This window comes from Aspergillus terreus, genomic scaffold (genome assembly GCF_000149615.1).
Source record: "Aspergillus terreus NIH2624 scaffold_1 genomic scaffold, whole genome shotgun sequence".
NCBI lineage: Eukaryota > Fungi > Ascomycota > Eurotiomycetes > Eurotiales > Aspergillaceae > Aspergillus > Aspergillus terreus.
The window spans coordinates 1183227-1204654 of NT_165972.1; the positions used below are offsets into that span (position 1 = coordinate 1183227).

A 21428-nucleotide genomic window follows, 5' to 3' on the forward strand; every position below is an offset into this window, starting at 1 on the left:
TTACTCCGGAGTTCTTGAGTCATGTCGATGCACCTGTATTGTATTCCAACATGTAGACTTGTGTTTACTCGTCTCCCCTCTTCTATATTTCTATGTATGTCGTTAAATATGAAACGAATGATTGTAATAAGATACGGTGCCTGAAGAGTAAAATCTAGGTGTATTGATAATCGATTCGAGTATTCACCAACACTCATGTCGAAGCTGAACGACGAGACACAAAGAACATCACGGGGACACTAAGCCGAATGGGGCAGAGCCTAGGCCTGGGTGGCCTGAATGCTCAGGCGACGGGGGCTGCCCCGGACAACCAAACAACTCCTGGCCACAAGATCCCATCCGACCTCGGGCTTGATCACTGGAGACCGTGTGCGCCAGTCTTGTGATTTCCGTCTCTTCTCCCGATCTTCTGCCGTTCTTTTCACCCTCACTACATGTAGTGTCCTCCGTGGCCGCTCAACAACCCATCATCCCGCATCCCTCCTTCCCCCTCTCGCCACTCCCTCTGACGTTATCCCTCCGTGTCCTGTGCGACTCGTGTACATTCCACACCCCTCGAAACCTCTCAGCCACGGCTCTCCCCCAGAGGCCATTACCACCTGTCACAGACTGGTAGTAACCAGGCGACCCTTTTCGTCATGGCTACCAATGGACATTTCGCCTCCTTAGGGGGCGATAGCAGCGATAAGACCGCTTATGAGCACGGTGTACAAGTGATCGATGAAAACAAGGAATTTAAGTATGCTTTTCCTCTCTGCTCCGCGGCTCTGCACAGTGGTTGTATGCGGTGCAGAGTCCGCGATGCACCCTGGCGCGAGAGTAAATACCAGGTGATTAGAGTAGGGGGCTTTAGGGCTAACATTGACCGCGCAGTCCCAACCTGTCCAAGTACCTCAGTATCGAAGATGTTACGCCAGCTGGATTCAACTACCACCTCATCTCCGTGTTCGGCTCCCAGTCAACAGGCAAATCCACCCTCCTGAACCATCTCTTCGGCACCCGTTTCTCCGTCATGTCCGAGTTGGAGCGGCGCCAGACCACCAAGGGAATCTGGATGTCCAAGAACAAGAACACCGAAGGCTCTATGGCTAGCAATATACTCGTAATGGATGTTGAAGGTACGGACGGCCGTGAGAGAGGTGAAGATCAGGACTTTGAGCGCAAAAGCGCTCTTTTCGCGCTAGCGACGAGTGAGGTCCTCATTGTCAACATTTGGGAACACCAGGTGGGGTTGTACCAGGGTGCAAACATGGGCCTGCTGAAGACCGTGTTTGAGGTCAACCTGCAATTGTTCCTGAAGGACAAGAACACCACCCACCGATCACTACTGTTCTTCGTCATTCGTGACTTTGTCGGTATGACGCCCCTCAAAAACCTCCAGAAGACGTTGATGGAGGATATGTCTCGCCTGTGGGATTCGATTTCCAAACCCGCCGGTTTGGAGAAGTCTACTGTGCACGATTATTTCGACTTCCAGTTCTACGGCCTCCCTCATAAAGGCTACCAGCCGGAGCAATTTGTCGCTGAAACGAAAAAGCTTAGTCTTCGATTCCGTGAAGGCCACAAGGACCCCAGTCTGGACGCGCAGAAGGGAGAATTTTCAGATGGGGGTGTTTTCCTACCTGAGTACCACCGACGCATCCCGGCGGACGGATTTTCCAGATATGCTGAAGGGATCTGGGACCAGATTGTGAACAACAAAGATCTGGACCTGCCGACCCAGCAGGAGCTTCTGGCACAGTTCCGCTGCGATGAGATCCTGCGTGAAGTGATGGTCGCTTTCGACGAGGCCATTGTTCCTTTCGAGGATAAACAGTCTCAGGCGGCCCGTCTGGGTGAGCCAGAGATCCTCGGCGGCTTGGGTGCAGCCATGAGAACGGCGAGGGCCAAGGCTGTCAAGAGCTTCGAAACGGAAGCAAGCCGGTACCACAAGGGTGTCTACCAACGCAAGCGGGCTGAGCTTGAAAGCAAAATCGATACCCGTCTTAAGGCCCTGTTTCAGGGTCAGCTTAACGCCACCCACAAGTCCGGAATCAACGAATTTAGCGATGCAGTTACTACTGCAGTCAAGTCTGGTCAGAAGAAAGGCACTGGGTATGATTTCGCTGAAATTGTGAGCGAAGAGGTGAAAAAGGCCATGGAGAAATTCGAGGAAGTCGCCCGCACGACCACGGTGGAGGGCACGTCCTGGAGCGATTATTCGCAAGAGTTGGCGTTGTATGAGAAAGAGCTTGCCGAGGTCAGTGCAAGGCTGAGAAGGGATGAAATGCGTCGTCTCGCTACTCGGGTCGAGCGATGGGTGCAATCTCGCCTGGGCGAATCCGTTGGGCTCGAGTTCAATGCTCTTGGATCCGGCCGGGCTGGAGGTGGTGCTCCGGAAACCGGTGACAAGCCGACTGAGAAGAAGTTCTGGGACCGGGTGTGGAACGTTTTTGTTGAGACCGTCCTTGACGCCGAGAGGCGGTTTACCGACCGTGCCAGCAGCTTCGATGCCAGCCTGGAAGAGGTGGACGTCGGCCTTTGGCGACTCCGACGGAAGTCCTGGGGCGTTCTCCGAGCCAAGATTGACGAAGAAATGATCGAGGGCAACCTTCTGCTGAAGCTACGGGAGAATTTCGAGGACAAGTTCCGCTACGACGATGCTGGCGTTCCCCGGATTTGGCGGCCTACCGACGACATTGAAGGCGTGTACACCCGTGCTCGCGAATCCACCTTGACACTGATCCCTCTTTTGTCCAAATTCAAGCTGTCGGAAACTTCGGCTCCCCCGCCTCTGGACCGCTGGGTTGGACATACGCCTAGCTCTGCAACGGCCGCAGACGAGGAAGACCTGCCTCCGATTGGCGGGGTGGATGAAGAGGAAGGCAAGAGTTTGGAGGAAGAGATGACGATCCTCAGCGACTCCAAGCGGCAGGAACTGATTGTTCGATTCAAGAAGGCCGCCGACGGGGTGTATGTCGAAGCCAAGCGGAGTGCTATCGGCGGCATGACCCAGGTGCCTCTGTATTTCTATGGTATTCTCCTTGCGCTTGGCTGGAACGAGATTATTGCAGGTGAGTGCCTTTGCGTAGCATGACTGTGCACGGCGCATTCAGGAAACACAACTAACTGCTGTCTTAGTCCTTCGGAACCCTGCATATTTCTTCCTGCTGTTTGTATGCGCCGTGGCAGCCTATGTGACCTACCAGCTTAACCTGTGGGGTCCCATCTTGAAGATGACCGAGGCTGCTTCCAACCAGGCGTTAGCGGAGGGGAAGAAGCGACTACGCGAGTTCCTTGAGTCGTCGGACACTGGCAGACAGGCCATCGCCATGTCTGCTTCTGGCTCGGAACAACACGAGATGTCCCGCCTGAACAAACAGGGGAAAGCAGCGGCAAGCGATGAAGACGGGGACGACTTGTAAGCTGGTAGATGCGTCTGTGTACCTTAGTGTTTTGCATGTTATATGTACTGTCATGGCCCGAATACATACACCCGGGTAAGAAAGATAGAAAGAATTCGTATACTACTCCAGTTACCTATATTGTGATGGCGCATGGGTCGCGCACTACTCCGACGGACTTGGTCCGATGCATTTTTCTTCCCCGCCTTTCACACGACATAAATAAGTACACCCCGCAATACTACTAGTCTATCTACAATCTACATCACATCCAGACACAGCCATGTCTGCACTCAAGGACTTGCCCGCGACATACGACGATCTGCCCGACAAACGACGGTACTGGCCAGCCGCCGCAGGCTCTCGTGAGGAGGGTCTGGGTATGCTGCGCCTGCTCACACCAGATGTCGTGGCCGACGCAGCACGAACGCAAATTGTGACCGGCGAGCGTGTCTGTTTGAACTGGGATCTTCAGAAGCTGAATCCACCAGGTGCGCGCAGTGACATGACTCCATACAGACACATGAATATCACATACTCACCCAGTTCTTCTAGGGTTCGGTCGCAAACCGTTTGAACACCGCATCAAATGGGTCGCGGAGCCGATTGCATTCGACGATGAGTACCACTTTAACCCGCAACAATCGTCCCAGTGGGACGGGTTCCGGCACCACAACGCACCCGCGCCGACGCCCGAGGACAAGGACCGGCGGCTGTTCTACGGCGGGACGACCGCGGAGGAGATCCAGGACCCGAATTCGCACCGGATCGGCGTCGGCCACTGGGCGTCGAAGGGGATAGCCGGTCGCGGCGTGTTAATCGACTACCTCTCCTGGGCGGAAAAACGCGGCATCCAGGTCGACGGGCTGAGCCAGCAAGCCGTCTCCCTGGACGATGTACAGGCGATCGCGCGGGAGTGCAAGATCGACTTCCAGCCCGGCGATATCTTCTTCCTCCGCGTCGGTCTGACCAAGACCTGGGATGCGATGGACGATGCGCAGAAGGCGGCGTATAGCCAGCAGTCCATGCCAAAGCATGCGGGTATCGAGCAGAGCGAGCGCGTGCTCCGCTTCATGTGGGATAACCACTTTGCAGCGGTGGCGTCCGACGCGGTCAGCTTTGAGGTGTTTCCGCCGCTGAACCCGGAGTTTGATCTGCATCACCACCTGCTGGCGGGGTGGGGAGTGCCCATCGGGGAGATGTTCGACTTGGAGGAGCTGGCCGAGACATGTCAGCGGTTGGGGCGGTGGACGTTCTTCGTGTCGAGTAGTCCACTGAACTGTGCGAGGGGAGTGTCGAGTCCGCCCAACTGCATGGCCATCTTTTGATGGAGTTGGAGTAAGTATATACTTTCATTGTTGTGATGTTATGCACGCATTAGATAAGATATCAGCACGTGAAGCGGAGCTGCGGAGGTGAGAGCCTGATAGCCTCGGTTCTCCATCCCCAACACTTTCGCGTCTTCAACATTTCCACTCGCTTCCGTCTTATTGCGTCGTCCAGAGGCATTCCCCCGCCCTCGATCTCCCTCCGTATGGGCCTCCGTGGGGTCGCATGGTAGCCACTCCTTGGGGCAGTTGCCTGTATCTTCATCCGTGTCTGAACGTGTCACAACCGTACTCCGAACCTCTCGGAAGACAGACCTCTCCTTATCCGCCTATACTTGTCTTCTTCTCGTTCCCTTCGTGAACGCTAATATAACATCCATATATTTGGCTTCATGCGCTCCTTTATCGCCTTTGTTCCCCTAAGATAATCGCATTGTAAGACTGTTCTGAACGACCATGACCCTCACCGATTCCCTGCGCATGGAGACTCTGCGCGAGCTGCTGTCAGCCGCATCGTCAGTCCTGTCGTGGAAAGGCTTGGCCATCTTGCTGGCAATCATCAACCTCAAGAACCTTCCTTTCGTCTGGCACGTAAGTTCCCCATGGCCACGGTAGACGTGATACTCCAAGACACGAGAATAACGACAAACAGCTGCGCCTCTTCCACCATTTCGTCTGGAACATCCGATGGAAACCCAATTACCCGTACTTCCCCAAGGGCAAGCCCCTGGTCACTCATACAGGCAAACCCACCCACCCGGTGTTCGTGTCGTACAGCGTGACCTCACGCACGCCCATCAGCGAGACCGACTACAACCTGCACAAGTCGAACAGCACGTACTTCTCTGACCTGGACGTGGCGCGCACGGCGCTCGTCACGCGCATCTACAGCCCCGGTGCGGGCCTGCTCAGCAAGGAGCTGGACGCCGAGTTCGCGGCGGCCAGCCGCCGGGAAGGCAAGAAGCCGCCCGCGCGCAAGTCGCTGTACGTCGCGCTGGGGTCGGTGTACTGCAGCTTCAAGCGCGAGATCAAGCCGTTCGAGCTGTACGAGATGGAGTCCAAGGTCATCGCCTGGGACCAGAAGTGGATGTACGTGCTGACGTTTTTCGTGCGCCCCGCCACCCGCAAGGGCGGTCCGCGCACCCTCTTCGCGTCCGCCATTAGCAAGTATGTCGTCAAGAAGGGCCGCCTGACGATCGCGCCCGAGCGCGTCCTGCGTGCGAGCGGCTTTCTCCCGCCCCGTCCTGACGGTGCGGCGTCCGATGCGTCTGCCACGCTGGTCGAGTCGACGGATGTGTCTGGTGCGGCGACCCCCGCTGGTGAGGGCATCACGGCCACGGCTTCGGGGGTGGATGGATCGTTGGTGCGCCAAGTCTTGAAGATGGAGGATGGTGATATTCCCGAGAAGGAGAAGCTGGAAGCGGAGAAGAAGGTGAATTCTGACTCGTGGGATGCGCAGGAGTGGACCTGGGAGAAGATCGAGGAGGAGAGACTTCGTGGGCTGAAGTTGGTCGAGGGGTATGCTAATCTGGATACTAGTCTGATTGAGGAGTGGGAGCGGTAGATGTGGCTGCATGCGTGATACCAGGTAATGTATAGATAGATTCAAGATATACATAATGTGACATAGACCCTCGGATGTTTTAGAGTAGTATTTGATATGGTGGGGAGAACGGAGAACCAGCCCCGCAGTTATATTCTGAGCCTCTTCTGGATTAGGTACACCAAACGCCTTACATCAAACATCATCAACAGCATGAACTTGCACTGCTTCCATACCGAAATCAAAAACTCCAACTCCAAAACAGAGCAAAAAGGACCACCCACAATCACTCCGTCCAAAACAATTGCCAAACGCTAACGGCGCTCCTTTCTGATCTTCCAAGACTTGAATCCCGACCTATCGAATTCCTCAGTCCCGATTTTCGACATCTTGACAGATTCCGGGAAGAGCAGGTGGTCGAATTTGAGACAGCTCCAACCAGTAAAGGTGCTGTACACGCTTCCCTCGCAGTTCTTGTTGAAATAGACGTCCAAGTACACGCCCGGCGGGACTTCCGCGCCCAGGGCCAAGATCGGCTTGCTGGTGTCGAAGTTCGTGCAGTCGGAATGGTCCGTGGTGTCGCCCACGGTGTAAACCAGATTGCCGCATTTTGTGTCTGTGTATCCGGAGACGGACCATGGCTCGGCGGAGAGTGAGCGGGCCATGGCGATGGTCGCCGTGCTGGCGAGAGCGGTTAAGAGCAAGGGAAATTGCATGATTGCGAGGGTGGATGTGGATGAGTACGAGTTGTTCCGGTGAGGTTTTGCTTTGTGTCTGAGGCCGCGTAAGAAAGAAGACTCGAGCTCGGGGAGGCCCTGTTGCACTTTTATGTTCGAGGTTGGCGTGCATCAAGTGTTGAGACCTGGGCTCGAGGACCCGGCAGCTAATCGAATCCTCGTTGTGCATGATCTTTTGATCTATAGAGAGTCTTAGAAAGACAGTATCAGTTAGTTTCATCTTGAGCTGCTGAAAGAGTTGCTGAACAGTGAAAGGGTAATGCTGTCTCTTTCTGGGGATGCATCCAAATGACTGAGAGACGAGCGATTGCTTTGTATGTATATCAAGATGCACACTCATTATATGCACCAATACAGCGCATGGATATACTCAGATGGACGGTTCAGATCAATGACAGCGTTTTTTGATATGCATGGATACTGCATGTCAATGATCAAAGAGTGTCGTCAAGGGCATGGCAGTGTCTTTGAGGCCTGGTATAGATACCTTCCGTTTTGAGGCTTGAATAAGGTAAGTATCAATTAAGCTTATTGATTGCTAATACTAACTCAAGAGAGTGTATAAACTCTTCGTTGTGGCATGAAGGGTGTTTTGTGAAAGAAAGCGGCGTTACAAAGAATGTCTTTAGATCAATGCTCTCCCTGTCATTGTATAGAAGAACAACGACATGGAGGATGAGCGCATCGTTGCATGACGTAGCTGCCCATGTACATGTAATAGAAGTGACATTTCTTGCTAGATTATAGATCAGTTGGCGCAAAGATGTCTAGGTAGTGCTTTGAGAAGATACGTCGGGTCTTAACAATGGGGACTGGCAATATATCTTCGCTAACCATGCAAGACAAAGAAAGGCCTTCACCATTTTCTCCCTTCTCCTACTATCTCGCACAGATCATATTGTCCACGAGACAAATCTCCTCCAAGCACAGATTTAGACCTTAACTTTATTCCTTTTGCAGAGTGTAATTCCTCTGGCAAGAAATACTGTACGCGCCTTACCTAAATCTATCCGACTTTTTTTTTTTTTTTTTTTTCCCGAATGTTAACCCCGAAGATTGGGTTCATTGGACCACTTAGCTAATATGTAGATAGGCCTGAGGACTTACTTAATGATAGTTATAATCCGGTCGAAGGGTGTACTTTAAAGGATGTTAGATGGATGAAGGTTGCTTTAGGTGACGCGGAGCTGGAAGGGTTTGATAGGATAGGCGAGGATGATGAGTGGGAAAGAGTATATGAGCGTCCCCATGAGATTTGTTACTATATCTCAAGTTGGTCTAGAACCATCTTTCATTGAGTAAGACATAGCCAAGAGTGGAAACGGTTATTGTTTGCCCGTCCCATTCGTAGAAGAAACGTAGTCGATTCTCATAGTAGCACACTACATCCATTCTTCAGGCACATTTGGTCAGAATCAGGTGTCATCGCCTGGTATAGAAAGAACTTAGATACACTCATAGAAGACACGGTCAGAGAGTCTCACTAGTTAAGAACTTTTGCTGGTGAAATGTCCATCAACATTATGATGACCACGGACTGCTGATTTGAGGTGTTCTGCACTCCTCGATCACCCTCGCGACTCGTCATCGTACATGAGTGCCCGTAGAATGTGACGACCTTCTTCTCGATCCTCAGCCTTGTATATGCTTAGGCCATAGACCATGAGAAACCTGAATTCATTTCCAAATTTCGCCTTTATCCATGCCTTCTCGGCCTGTGTTGTAGTTCGAGACGATTGGGCTATTCTTACTACAGCTCGTATGGCTGTCTTTAACCTCGGAGTAGATGCTTGTAAGGCCGCAAATCTCTCACTCTCACTCTCAGGCCAGAAGACGAGGAGCGCATAGCGAGCAGACGCGTTAAAAGGCGACGGGCCAACCCGGGGGCCAACCGGGGGCCCACTGAGCCGGACTTCCCAGAACCTGACGCGGCCATACATAGGTTTGAAGTAGGCTACGGAGCGGCCATCGGAGCGGAGGGTAATAGAGCCAGAGGAAACCGAGGGATGCTTGGGAATCCCACAGTTGAGCTTATAGTCATCCTGGATAGGGCGTCCGATGAGATTGCAAAAAATGCTAGGGGCATGTAGCACGTTTCTCAAGCGGAGCGTTCCGTGCGACCTCGGACCGGTCTTGAACGGGGAAGTCTTGGTGGGGAGTTCGACACTTCCAATTCCGACTACTGGAATTATATTCCCAGACAAATCCTCTACGAAGGATTTGAAAGGGGTGTAATCGTCACCAAACCAAGAGCGATCTTTAGCGACACTAGTTCGGTTAGGTGTTTTCTTACCCAACGACCAACTGAGAACACTCCCTGAACATTCGAGTTGTTACACCAGATCCAGGAGGGAGAAGGAAGAGGGACCTGGTCTTTCGGCTGACATGACGATGTCATGGCGAGGCCAGGTACTCCGTACGTTGCAATCGGGTAGGTGGATGGATGAATCGTGGTACAGGCTCTAACTAACCAACGTGGTCGTGTTGTACCTGGAACTCTAAGGAGGTTAGGGGTAGATGACTAAGCAGGTCGATGGGTCTTCGGACAACTTTATCGGCGGCTTAATTTGGACAACAACCTCACTACGAGGTCCCACGATGTCAACTTCAACAGATTTCAGACATTGGACGCATGAAAGAAGACAGAATTCCATCTATGCGACAACCACATCCTGAGCTGGTTCTCACCAGTGTGTCTCGGTCAACAACCATCGCGAACCTTCCGGTCAAGCTAAGCAGGCCTAAGCTCCACCAGCGAGAAAGGCTTAACCTTGGAAGGTGGCCTTAGTGTCGGCGTGATTGGTACTCCGCTTCGCGTTATCAGCGCCCATATTGGCGCCACCGCCCCTCTCGCTGCTCGCCATCCAACTGTCTCATTGTTCGATTAGTCTTGTTTCCATGTCGGCTATCTCGCCCCCCGGCGTTATCATCAAAGCCTACAGAGTAATCTCGCCTGACGTTGCATCGGTCCATTTAGCACTCGACTAGTCAGAACTCCATCCATAATCCAACGAGGAGACATGTAACCCTTCCCCTGTCACGCGAGCAAGTCGCGGCGTCGCTGTTATCTGGGTGGGAGGCTGCTATTTGCATCAAGCGAGGTCAGCCAAGAACAGGATGTCTTCCTCTTTTCGTGAGCGCGCATTACACCGCGAATTCCGACGCAATCCGGAATGTCTTATTGCGTGAGAAATGCCCTCCCAGCCCCAATGACGGGGGACAGAGATGGGGACAAACACGGGTCCACGTTCAAGCAACATGTCTTGTCCCAAGATGGAGCGATCTCCGGACGGAGTACATCTAAGCGCCCGTACCCAAACTTCCATCCCCAAACATACGGGGTAGCATTGACGTTGTCAGCGTTTCGGGTTCCATCGCCCGTAGCGAACAAAGGATAGAGAATAGTAGTTCTCCTGGATCCAATAATCGTCCAGAATGAGATAGAGACGGACGGGCCCCTCAGTGCCTGTGCCGGATTTGAAACTCTGTTATAGGAGCGGAAGGATACCGTCGGACCATCATCTGATGGCTGGCAAATGAAGTGCAGCGAGAAGAGGCCAATCCCACCGTGTCAAGCTCAGTGAAGCATTTCTTAGCGCCACTTCCTTCTTCTAGTTGCACGCTAGAACCAGGAGGATGAGCGATAACATGACCTCCTCCGAGTAGTTAGATACGGAGGTCACTTCAACAAGCCATATACAATACAACCCTGGTTTGGACATGAGCTCCGGGTCTAACGTGCTGGTCTGGACCCAGTCTCCTATCAGAACCACAAGTGGGCCGTGATAGCGTGCGATCAGAGATAGTCCGTCCCTCGAGAGATCTTTTTTATTCTGCCTTGCCCCTCCTGTTGGCCTCTTTTTCTCATCACCATACACCAGCCCATTTTTGCCTCTACCGCGTCGTGGTTTCTGTCGCAACCATGAGCGACCCAGTGGACCCCTCCGATCAGGTGTATATCGCCCAGGCACATGCTAACAAGGCTTCGCTCGAGGCCCCTCTGCCTGAGAAGGAGACCGCAATTATTTCCACCGCGCCTTCAGTGCACGATGACGGTCACGAGTATCCCACTGATGAGGAATTGCGGACTCTGCGTCGGGTGGCTGGAAAGGTGCAATGGACTGCATATACCATCGCCTTTGTGGAATTGTGTGAACGCTTTTCTTATTATGGAACCACCGCTGTTTGTATGCAATGTTTCGCTGCGATTTTGATCGATCCCGTCGTTAACAGATCTAGTTGTCAATTTTATTCAGCAACCTCTCCCGGAGGGCCATCCTACAGGCGCTGGGTACTCAGGCCAATCTGGAGCTCTGGGCATGGGACAGAGAGCTTCTACCGGACTGACCACCTGTAAGTGATCCCATACCTCTGCCATCCCTCCCATCGACTGACTCCCCAGTCAACACATTCTGGTGCTATTTGATGCCAATCCTAGGCGCCTGGGTCGCCGATGAGTTCTGGGGACGACTCACGACCATCCAAGTATCGATCGGCTTTGCCATGGTTGGACATATCATTCTCATCATATCCGCTCTTCCCCCCGTTATTGCAAACCCGCACGGTGCACTGGGCTGTTTCGCCGTCGGTCTAGTGATCTTTGGGATCGGTGTCGGTGGTTTCAAGTATGGACTCATTCCAGCAGGAATTGTTCAATGCCCTAACATCGCGACAGATCGAACATTGCCCCTTTGATTGCCGAACAGCACAAGGAGACCCGGATGTTCGTTCAGACCGACCCCAAAACGGGAGAGCGGGTCATCGTCGATCCAAACCAAACCGTCACCCGTATTTTCCTCTACTTTTACTTTATGATTAATGTTGGATCCCTAATAGGCTCGATTGCCATGGTGTATGCCGAGAAGTACGTCGGATTCTGGCTTGCCTTCCTTCTGCCGACCATCATGTTCGCCTTGTGTCCGCTCGTGATCTTCCTCTGTCGCAACAAGTATGAGGTTACACCTCCGACTGGATCTGTCGCCGCCAAAGCATTCAAGCTTTGGTCGTTGGCTTTGCACGGCAGATGGTCTTGGAACCCGGTTACATTGTGAGTTCTGTACGTGGGTTGCCCTCAGCGACGAACTAATCGCCGTACAGTGTGAAGAACTGCCGGTCCGACGACTTCTGGGAAAGCGTCAAGCCGAGCAAAATGCAGAACCGACCGGAGTGGATGACCTTTGACGACCAGTGGGTGGACGAGGTGCGACGAGCCGTCAAGGCCTGCGCCGTCTTCCTTTGGTACCCGGTTTATTGTACGTCTTTCTACGCCCACCTTCCCGTCTTTCCTCTGACAGGCCAATTCAGGGCTGGCGTACGGCCAAATGACCAACAACCTCACTTCGCAGGCCGCCACCATGCAGCTGCACGGCGTGCCGAACGACATCATCAACAACCTCGACCCTTTGGCCCTCATCATTTTTCATTCCGATCATGGACCAGTTCTTCTACCCGGGTCTCCGTCGGCTTGGGATCAACTTCACCCCGCTGAAGAGAATCTGGGTCGGGTACCTGATCGCCTCTGGGGCCATGGTCTCTGCCACGGTGATCCAATATTACATTTACAAGACGAGCCCCTGTGGCGACCACCCCAGCAGCTGTGATGAGGCCGCGCCTCTCAATGTCTGGATCCAGGCGGTGCCCTATGTGCTAATTGCCTTTTCGGAGATCTTCGCCTCCATCACTGGTTACGAGTATGCCTATACGAAAGCGCCGAAGAACATGAAGAGTTTGGGTAGGTTCATTCAATGTTCATTCGACCTGTTATGTACTGCAGGAGCTAATATGTGGTAGTACAATCGCTCTTCCTCTTTATGAACGCAATCTCCTCCGCCATCCAACAGGCCCTGACGTCGTTGTCGGCGGACCCTCTTCTCTTGTGGAACTACGGGTTCGTGGCTGTTCTGGCCTTTGTCGGTGGAAACCTCTTCTACCTTGCCCACTACAAGCTGGACAAACAGGAGGACGAGCTCAACAAGCTGGAGGCGTCGACGTACTTGGGCCGTCATCCGCAGCCGCGGAATGAGAAGACGGATCCTGAGCAGTAGAGTTGGAGGTGGTATTTGCCGGGTGGATGAACTGTATGATTTACGGGAACGCATAGTATCTGAATGACAGACACTCGTCCACAGCTGAGGAGTCGAACCATAACAAAGCACATCATTAATTGTATGCAGAGAAGAGAGTCTGTAGGGATAGTAACATAAGTATACACGGGGAATGGCAGCAGACACTGTACCCTGCCACCCGACACATGCCGGAAGAAGGTAAAATAAGATGAAAACGCCATTCACCAAGCAAAATGCACACCAAAACAGAAGCACAGGTACTTTTCATACCCAGGACTATCAAAGCCAGCATGATGACCCATTCCACCACCGTCTATAGTATATCCACCGCGCACACATCTACTGCTTCTTCTCGCTCTCCGCCTCCTTCTCCGCAGCAGGAGCATCCTTCTCCGCAGCCCCGTGCTTGCCCTGGTCGTGATGATCATACAGCGACACATGCTTCTTCTTCAGACGCTCCTCCTCAGCGGCAACCATATCCTTCCACAGATCGCCGCCCTGGTTCTCCTCCACGGCGGGCGTAGCCTGCACGTTCTGCGCCTGCGGCGCCCCATCAACCGGCTTCGGCGCATCCAGGATGCCCTTCCCCTTCTTCTGGTCGGAGATCTCAAACGCCGCCGACGCCACCAGCACGGCGAGCGTCAAGCCCTGCGCATACACACGCGCCTGGACGATCTTCTGCTGGCCGGACAGGTACGGGTTGCGGCCGACAAGCACAAACGACCCGATCATGGAGGCGACCCATGTGGCGCCGACGATCTTGTACTTCTCGCGGCGCGCCCAGATCAGCGCCCGGTCGATGAACGACATCCCCGCCACCTCCGAGTGCCGCAGCCGCTGCTCGCGGTCCTCGTACCACTGCAGCTGCTGGTTGCGCTCCGCCTCGAACGCCCGCGACGAGCTGTCCGCCGCCACAATCCCCACAAACGTCCCCGTCGACGTCACCAGGAACGCCTTCATTGGGAGCGTCAGGTTGCGGATCGTGTGGTAGCGTCGTGCCGCCGCCATCACGCCGGCCAGTCCGCCTACCAGCCCCAGCATTCCGCCGATCGTGCCGCCTTTGACTACCTGTCTGGGGGCATGTTAGCTGGTTGGTATTCTCTTGGGAGTGTCGGGGGTCCGGAACATACCGGTAGTGGGCGTCTTCTTCTTCCTTGGTGAGGAGCTTCATTGTGAATTGGAATTAGGGGTTTTATTAAATTTTATGAAACAGGTGAAACGAGATGCGTGAGATGGAGAGGCAATGGAGAAGGGAGAGGGAAGGAGGCTATAAGAAAAAGCAGAGATAGCAAAGCCCGGTGACGTACGATATGCGGGAATCCCGCCTCGGGCTGCATCGGCCCACGCTCGGTCATGGCCGTAATAGGCTAGGGATGCTGAGTCAGCAACAGCTCTCGCACGAGATGTTGAGTCAGCGGATTACATCATCTACAGGCGTTTGCATTCCCAAAGGAGAAAAGGCTTCCGATTGATATGGTTTGATGCCTGCATATACTAAGTACTGTCCCGACTAAACATGGCCAAATAAAACAACAGGAGAAAATATGCATCGGTCCTTCCCAAGTATCCCATCCCAGATGAAGTCGAGTTGATAAAGCATAAAAAAAAGTGACAAAGAGCGTGTCTATTTGCGCGATCCCTTCTGCGCTGCAATCTGTCGCGCCCGCATGCGTCGGAATCGATCTTCTCCGCTGGCACCCAACGGACGGGCGAATTTGCTCTCCTGCACGACAGTCGGTCGAGGAACCACGGTGTAGCTGGTATGAGTCATGTCTGCGCGCGCACGGTTGGCCAGACGAGGCGGAAGCAGTTCTCGAGCCCGAGCTTCCGCCGCTGTGACCTGTGCCGATGCCGCGGGGCGTGTAGCAAGTTTCCTAGGAAAGTCAGATGAAGCGTAAAGCAACGATAGAGTAGGACATACCGAGGATCGAATTCGGCCTCTTGGTAGACCCGCTTGGAATAGTCATCACTGCGCTGGAGAATCGGGCGCGTCCACTCGGCAAGAAGACGCTCTGCCATGCGCTTGATGCCGGGCTCGGGGCGCTTGCTCCTGGTGTAGAACACAATCACCTTACCGATACCGCTGGCGATCAGGGCCTCCTTGTTGATCGGGAGCTTGGATAACGAGGTCATGAGATCCCGCTGGATATTGTATGCCGGCAGCGAGCCATCATCCAGTGGCTCCAGGAAGAACTTGACGGCTTCAAGCAGGTTGATTTCCGGATCCACCAAGCTGTTCACATATTGGTTCCGGTTGAGCAACGAGACCACTTCTGGCAGCATCTTGAGCTTGTGCATGGCGGGCTTGCCTTCCCGGCGGTTGATCGCATCCATCTGAGCCGCATGGGTCATGCGCTTGCGCATATCTTCGATCTCGGCATCGGCCATTTGTTCCAAATCCTATGTTTTATTAGCGCAAGTCCTCGTATCCACAGGCAGAGCAACACATACAATTCCATCCGCCTTGCGGAACCGTCTCTTCGTGGGTTTCTTCAGAGCTTCATCCATAGCACGGTCAAGCGCCCGACGACGACCTAGAATCTTGTCAGTCCGAGTCCCACCACAGAACGCCTGCAGATCACATACGCGTTTCAGGATCCAGCAATTCCTCATCTTCTGGCGTCGCCTCTCTTCTCTTCTTGCGATCCTTCTTGCGCGACCGACCCTCGTCATCACTACCCGCATCCTCCAATTCTCTCATGCGCCGGCTCTTCTTCTCCCGTCTGCCTTCACGCTTCCGTTGCGATCGCTCGCCATCGGCTTCATCACCCGTGCGCTTGCGCTTATGCCGACCAATCAACTTCAAGTTATCCTCGTCAATAGCCAACTGAGGCCGATCCTCGATATCGACGTTCTCGGGATCGAAGTCTTCGAACTGCGCTTCGTCAACTTCCGACAATATGGATTCATCGTCTGACTCTCCATCGCCTTTCTCTTCATCTTCGTTTCCTTCAGCGGCTTGTTCGTCGTCATTTGCGGCTGGGGATTGAGATTCGGCCGCCACGGCGGGCGTCTCCCCTTGTCCTTCGTCTTCGTCCCCGGCGCCAGGAGTCGGGGCCTGAGCCGGCTCTTCAGACTGGTCGGCCTCCACGTGGGGGTCTGCGACGGTGTCCGGTTTCGGTTCGGGGCTGGCAGACATTGTGTGTGATGAGAAGAATCCTTAGTAGATGTGGTGTAAGAGGGAGTGATCGGAGCTCAGACGCTCCACGCTCTACGCTTGGCGTGAAGCGATTTCAAAGAACCGAGCGGAAACAATGGTGTTATATGATGGAAATGAAGACGCGACGGCTTGTAGATGGCGACTGTAAGGAGTAAAGGGTGGGATTTGAGATTGTGAGAGAGATGGATGGGGAGGCAGGTAGACAGAGTGACGAGGTCGTGGTCGTCCAGAGAAATTCCGCCTCCGCGGTGGTCTGTGCTCGGCAGAATAATCTCCTTCCATTCATCATCCGCTCATCCATCCATCATTCTTACTCCAACTCCCTTCTGTCACCACCTTCTGTTACTCTCTCATTCCCTTGCACTTCACATCCACAATGTTCGCTCCCGGTGAGTTGTCCTCCCCTTCTCCAGGCGTCTCTCAAGACCCCGATCTAATGCCATCCAGGCCAGGAACAGCTCTCCCGCGAGGAAATCAAGGTAATACTACCTTCGCCCGACAATCTTCCGATCCAATTTCTCGAACCACTACGATCGCTATTACGAGCACTGCTAACTGTCGCAGGCTGGTGAGGCTCAGGCCAACCAGACCGTCAACATGGCCATCGCCGGCGGTATCCTTCTTTACCTCTGTACGACACCGATTCCACCCAACGGAGTCCTCCTATACTGACTGGATCAGCTCCCTTCGCCGTCGATTTCGTCAAGAAGTTCCTTTAAATCGCTACATTACGCCGACATCCCGATGGAATACATCAGACGGTGTCATGTCTCTTCTCACACCTCGCCATGAGGGCAGTTGTATTATTATTGTACATGCGAAGGCTCGGATAGAAAGGGAAAAATAAGACGCAATGTGGTTTTAATTTATATTTTGGTTCAAGGAGTCAACCGAGGCAAAAATACTCATGCAAAATACCGGCTCCAAAAACTCCTTGCTCCCAACGTCAACCATAAGATAAAGATCCCCCAAGGTTGAAGACTATATGCAGAAGATCCGTTAATGATCCAACCCGCCTTGGAGCTTCTCGGCTTCTTCGAAATCCTTCTTCACCGCTACCAGCTCCTTTTGCAGGTGCTGGATCTGGGCATGGTAGTCATCCAGGATCTAGACCATATTAGCATCAACCGTGCATAAATTGGGGCCGTAAGCATGAAACGTACCTTCTTAGCAGCCTTCATCGTGGTCTCGTCCAGCTCATCCTCGGCCTGCGCCGCGGCGCTCGGTCCAGCCCGCTCAATCTCCAACTGTAGGCGTTTCGACTGCTCCCGGATCGCAAGCATTCGAGCCCAGATCTCCTCCGCGCGACCATTCAACGACGGATCGAAGACAGAACGCTCCAGTTGAGCAAGCTTCTTCTTCAATTCCTCTTCTGCATCGTCCATCGCATAACCCCGGTTCCGCAGGACCTGCGTCTTGGCGGCGAGAGCCAAACAGCGCTTGCTCAGCACCAGATGCTTGCGGCGACAATCGGCAATCTTGACCGAGATCTTCAGGTCATGGCGAGATAGCAAGTCGGACAGACAGTTGTTGATCTCGTGGAGGCGAGTCTGCATCATCGTGAGGAAGTCCTTCTGGCGCTGCGCTCGCTTGCCCAGCTCCCAGAATCCCTTCACCAAGACGGGCACGTAGCCTGGGCCCGGCCTCTTCCGCAGCGCGTCCTCCCATTTAGTTTCGTCGTCTTCGGGTCCGGGTTGATAGAACGGAGCGTTGTCCTCGCCGACGTTGTTGTACAGGTACGTGCGGAATGGAGAGGCGCGGTTCGCAGCATCCCACTTATCCTTGACGATTTGCATCTGCATCGGGACCGTTCGGTGCACTAATTTCGTCAGCTGCGCTCTCACCCAGGTACGCGGTCAGCGACGGCGCCCAGTAAAGGAAAGTCTTACCTCCAGTGACGGCACGACCAGGGGACCAAAGACTCGATCCCGGCTGCTGCGTCGTGGTCTGGCCCAGTTGCGGCTGTTGTTGAGCCTGCTGCTGTTGTTGCTGACCTCCGAGGAGGGATCCCCCAAAGAGACTCTGTTGCTGCTGCGGTTGCTGCGGTTGAGTCTGACCCAGTCCACCAAAGAGGCCCCCACCCTGCTGTTGCGTCGTTTGTTGCTGTCCACCACCTAAGGTGCTTCCGAAAAGGCCTCCGCCTTGAGGTTTCTGCTGTCCCAAGGTACCCCCAAACAGCCCACCACCCGTCTGTTGCTGTTGAGGCTGTTGCTGTGTCTGCGTCTGGCCGAGCCCACCGCCGAAAAGACCCCCGCCGGTCTGGGGTTTCTGCTGGGTTGTCGATCCGAAGAGACCACCGGTTTGCGGCTGATTCTGCGTCGTAGTCGTTGTGCTGCCGAAAAGCCCGCCGGTCTGCTGGGGCTGCGACGTCGCGGTGGAAGAACCGAACAGTCCACCACCCGTCGAGCCCTGCTGGTTCTGCGTGGAGCCGAATAAGCCCCCTCCACTCTGCTGGTTGCCGGAGGTATTGGAGCCAAAGAGACCACCGCCGCTGGTGCCGCCGCCAAAGGGGCTGGGTTTATTTGCGGTCGAGCCAAACAGGCCGCCGGACTGCGATTGGTTTCCAAATAGAGACATGGCGAAGAGAAGCGGTGTGAGATTGGCGCAGGGAGGAGGGAATCGAGGTGTACGGAGGAGGATGAAGAAAACGCAATGTTATTCTTCAATCGCAACGGAGGTCGCGAAAATTAGGAGTAGAAGCTCCCGCCGGACGTGTCGGGGGAAAGGAGCCGTCGAACCGTCGATCTAGAAACCAAGCAGATCTAGTGGTTCATTATGGGACAGCAGGGTCTTGGGAGGATGTCACTGTTTGTCTGTGATCCGGGTGTTGAACAATAATGGAAGCTCCTGCAGTGACTTTGTTTTTCGCCGGCTCGTCACGTGAGAGCTCCAGCTCCACAACATTCCTTAGAGCATCTCTCCCACTTCCTCTCTCAACTTCACGAGATTACAGACAATCAACATGGAGGCAATTCCCTCGCTTGATGATGTATGAGCGAATTGACTGGTGCATTGTCACTCTAGACCGAAGCCTCATTGTAGAGGGTCTCGTTTCGATTGCAACCGTGTCACTTATTCAGTACCTCTTGAGATTTCTATACATCGATAATCTTGAGCTTGTATCGACGGGATTTGTGACCTGCTCTAGCTTTGCCGAAAACATGGTCCACTTGCTACATTGCATAACATACGTACTTCATGTTCCATTCGATTTGTGGTGGTAGTTGCAACAGGGAATACGTGCGGTAACTGGTAAAAACATCTGGACACAGCCTGTCGTGCCCTGACTGCCTTCTTTTCATCTTACTAAGGTGTAGTTCGACTCTAGCTGTATAAGTAGTCTATGCTTGATTGTTTTTTCGCTTCGAATTAGAGTAGATAATGGAGTTAATTAATATCAGGGTCGGTATAGGCGGTCACCTGACAAGTCCCATTTGACCACCATCTTACTCCGTACACTCTCCAAAACTCCCCTCCTTCACTGCCATCGCATCGGCTCGTGAAATTAGACTTAATAACAGACAGTCCTCTATCTCCTTCTTTGATTAGAGTCTTGGTCGTCGCGACAATGTCCGATACCCAAATAAAGTGCTGTGGGACCGATTGCGATAATGAAGCTGGGACCCTACAATGCCCGACGTGTCTGAAGCTGGGTGTCAAAGGCAGTTACTTTTGCTCTCAAGACTGTTTCAAGAAGAATTGGGTAGATCACATCCGCGCAGACACCACTCATCGCTGAGCAACTCATTCTGATTATCGCCAGACCGCACACAAGGCAATGATGCACAAAACACAAAAGAGTAACCACCTCTTCCGGGTGGCATACGTAAGCTCGCTAATCACGACACAGCGAGTGGACTTTATAATCCCTTTCCAACATACCCCTTCACGGGCTCTGTCAGACCTGTATACCCACTCTCCCCCCGACGATCTGTCCCCAAGACGATCAGGCATCCCGATTGGGCCGAAACGGGCATTCCAAGGCGTGAGATGCGCTTGAGCAGATCGAAATGGGAGCTCTTGGATGCCAAAGGTCAAGAGGCCATGCGCAAGGTGTGCCGGTTGGCTCGAGAAGTCCTTGACATAACCGCTGCAGCGGTGAAGCCCGGCGTGACCACGGATTACTTGGACGAGGTCTGCCACAACGCTTGCATCGAGCGAGAGGTGAGTGGGAGTCACTTTCTGAAACATGTCCAGCCGTTCACTAAAAATTGAGCAGTCATATCCTTCTCCACTCAACTACAGCCACTTTCCCAAGTCGATATGTACATCTGCGAATGAGGTTGTCTGCCACGGCATCCCTGATCAACGAGTGCTTCTCGATGGCGACATTCTCAACCTGGACGTTTCCCTGTACCACGGCGGATATCATGCCGACCTGAACGAGACCTACTACGTTGGGGACAAGGCCAAAGCGGATCCGGACTCGGTCCGACTGGTCGAAACGACACGGCAGGCCTTGGACATGGCCATTGAGATAGTCAAACCGGGGGTCCCAATTCGAGAGTTTGGCAAGATCATCGAGAAGCATGCAGCGTCGAGGGGGCTTGTCGTCATTAAGACTTGGGGCGGCCACGGGATCAACTCGGAATTCCATCCTCCACCGTGGATCCCCCACTACGCGAAGAACAAGGCTGTGGGCACATGCAAGCCGGGGATGACATTCACGATTGAACCGATCCTGACTTTGGGCGCCAACCGAGAAAAATACTGGCCAGATGACTGGACAAATGTGACGGTGGACGGCAAGCGGACGGCACAATTCGGTGCGTAGACCGTTCAGGGGCAGTTGCAGACCCCAGATACTAACTTGGATTGGTAGAGCATACTCTGCTTGTCACAGAAACAGGCGTTGAGGTCTTGACGGCCAGACTAGAGAACTCTCCAGGGGGCCCAATCCCCATCCCGGAGGTTGCAAACGGAGATGCAAATGGGAAGGAAGAATAAGGATGAGGGTCAATCTTTTGTCCGCAGATCTACGGACTCGTGCTTTTGGAGCTGGCCAAATTATCAAAGGGCCAAAGAAAAGAGACCGGCCGTAGTCTACGACACTTAAGCACTACTAGATGGCGCCGACCTAAGTGCGCATGGCAGAGAAGTCCCAGACCTTCCCGCTGGGTCTTGTGCTGGATGAGCTATGAGAAGATGTGGGTGCTGTCAACCCTGCAGACAAGATCAGGACTGGAGAGTTCTCCAGGAACCGAGGCTTATA

The 21428-nt window shown here is 53.6% G+C and overlaps 10 protein-coding genes across 10 annotated transcripts; 5 read left to right on the forward strand and 5 right to left on the reverse strand.

The window, feature by feature from the left end:
• Positions 1 to 638: 638 nt before the first annotated feature.
• sey1 (dynamin-like GTPase SEY1) lies at positions 639 to 3404 on the forward strand (the record flags this gene model as incomplete). The annotated part of the gene is made up of 3 exons (XM_001210503.1): positions 639 to 739; positions 874 to 3053; positions 3121 to 3404. 3 exons carry the CDS (start codon positions 639 to 641, stop codon positions 3402 to 3404), a joined length of 2565 nt encoding a protein of 854 aa, XP_001210503.1.
• A 262-nt stretch (positions 3405 to 3666) lies between these two features.
• Positions 3667 to 4711, forward strand: ATEG_00418 (uncharacterized protein; the record flags this gene model as incomplete). Its single annotated transcript, XM_001210504.1, has 2 exons — positions 3667 to 3874; positions 3939 to 4711. 2 exons carry the CDS (start codon positions 3667 to 3669, stop codon positions 4709 to 4711), a joined length of 981 nt encoding a protein of 326 aa, XP_001210504.1.
• Positions 4712 to 5167: 456 nt separating this feature from the next.
• On the forward strand, positions 5168 to 6275 carry ATEG_00419 (acyl-CoA thioesterase; the record flags this gene model as incomplete). Its single annotated transcript, XM_001210505.1, has 2 exons — positions 5168 to 5302; positions 5364 to 6275. The coding sequence occupies 2 exons, from the start codon at positions 5168 to 5170 to the stop codon at positions 6273 to 6275; spliced, it is 1047 nt and encodes a 348-aa protein (XP_001210505.1).
• A 293-nt stretch (positions 6276 to 6568) lies between these two features.
• ATEG_00420 (uncharacterized protein) lies at positions 6569 to 6970 on the reverse strand (the record flags this gene model as incomplete). The annotated part of the gene is made up of 1 exon (XM_001210506.1): positions 6569 to 6970. One exon carries the CDS (start codon positions 6968 to 6970, stop codon positions 6569 to 6571), a length of 402 nt encoding a protein of 133 aa, XP_001210506.1.
• A 1589-nt stretch (positions 6971 to 8559) lies between these two features.
• On the reverse strand, positions 8560 to 9703 carry ATEG_00421 (uncharacterized protein; the record flags this gene model as incomplete). The annotated part of the gene is made up of 3 exons (XM_001210507.1): positions 8560 to 9248; positions 9463 to 9481; positions 9680 to 9703. 3 exons carry the CDS (start codon positions 9701 to 9703, stop codon positions 8560 to 8562), a joined length of 732 nt encoding a protein of 243 aa, XP_001210507.1.
• A 1210-nt stretch (positions 9704 to 10913) lies between these two features.
• ATEG_00422 (putative MFS peptide transporter) lies at positions 10914 to 13035 on the forward strand (the record flags this gene model as incomplete). Its single annotated transcript, XM_001210508.1, has 7 exons — positions 10914 to 11178; positions 11231 to 11344; positions 11430 to 11616; positions 11667 to 12038; positions 12089 to 12302; positions 12431 to 12722; positions 12782 to 13035. 7 exons carry the CDS (start codon positions 10914 to 10916, stop codon positions 13033 to 13035), a joined length of 1698 nt encoding a protein of 565 aa, XP_001210508.1.
• A 360-nt stretch (positions 13036 to 13395) lies between these two features.
• On the reverse strand, positions 13396 to 14227 carry ATEG_00423 (HIG1 domain-containing protein; the record flags this gene model as incomplete). The annotated part of the gene is made up of 2 exons (XM_001210509.1): positions 13396 to 14128; positions 14187 to 14227. The coding sequence occupies 2 exons, from the start codon at positions 14225 to 14227 to the stop codon at positions 13396 to 13398; spliced, it is 774 nt and encodes a 257-aa protein (XP_001210509.1).
• A 453-nt stretch (positions 14228 to 14680) lies between these two features.
• On the reverse strand, positions 14681 to 16195 carry ATEG_00424 (transcription factor SPN1; the record flags this gene model as incomplete). Its single annotated transcript, XM_001210510.1, has 4 exons — positions 14681 to 14930; positions 14978 to 15456; positions 15508 to 15590; positions 15643 to 16195. The coding sequence occupies 4 exons, from the start codon at positions 16193 to 16195 to the stop codon at positions 14681 to 14683; spliced, it is 1365 nt and encodes a 454-aa protein (XP_001210510.1).
• A 1020-nt stretch (positions 16196 to 17215) lies between these two features.
• On the reverse strand, positions 17216 to 18793 carry ATEG_00425 (putative nucleoporin; the record flags this gene model as incomplete). Its single annotated transcript, XM_001210511.1, has 3 exons — positions 17216 to 17323; positions 17380 to 18035; positions 18106 to 18793. The coding sequence occupies 3 exons, from the start codon at positions 18791 to 18793 to the stop codon at positions 17216 to 17218; spliced, it is 1452 nt and encodes a 483-aa protein (XP_001210511.1).
• Positions 18794 to 19846: 1053 nt separating this feature from the next.
• fpaI (putative methionine aminopeptidase, type I) lies at positions 19847 to 21163 on the forward strand (the record flags this gene model as incomplete). The annotated part of the gene is made up of 4 exons (XM_001210512.1): positions 19847 to 19919; positions 20067 to 20380; positions 20436 to 20982; positions 21060 to 21163. The coding sequence occupies 4 exons, from the start codon at positions 19847 to 19849 to the stop codon at positions 21161 to 21163; spliced, it is 1038 nt and encodes a 345-aa protein (XP_001210512.1).
• Between the last annotated feature and the right edge of the window lie 265 nt (positions 21164 to 21428).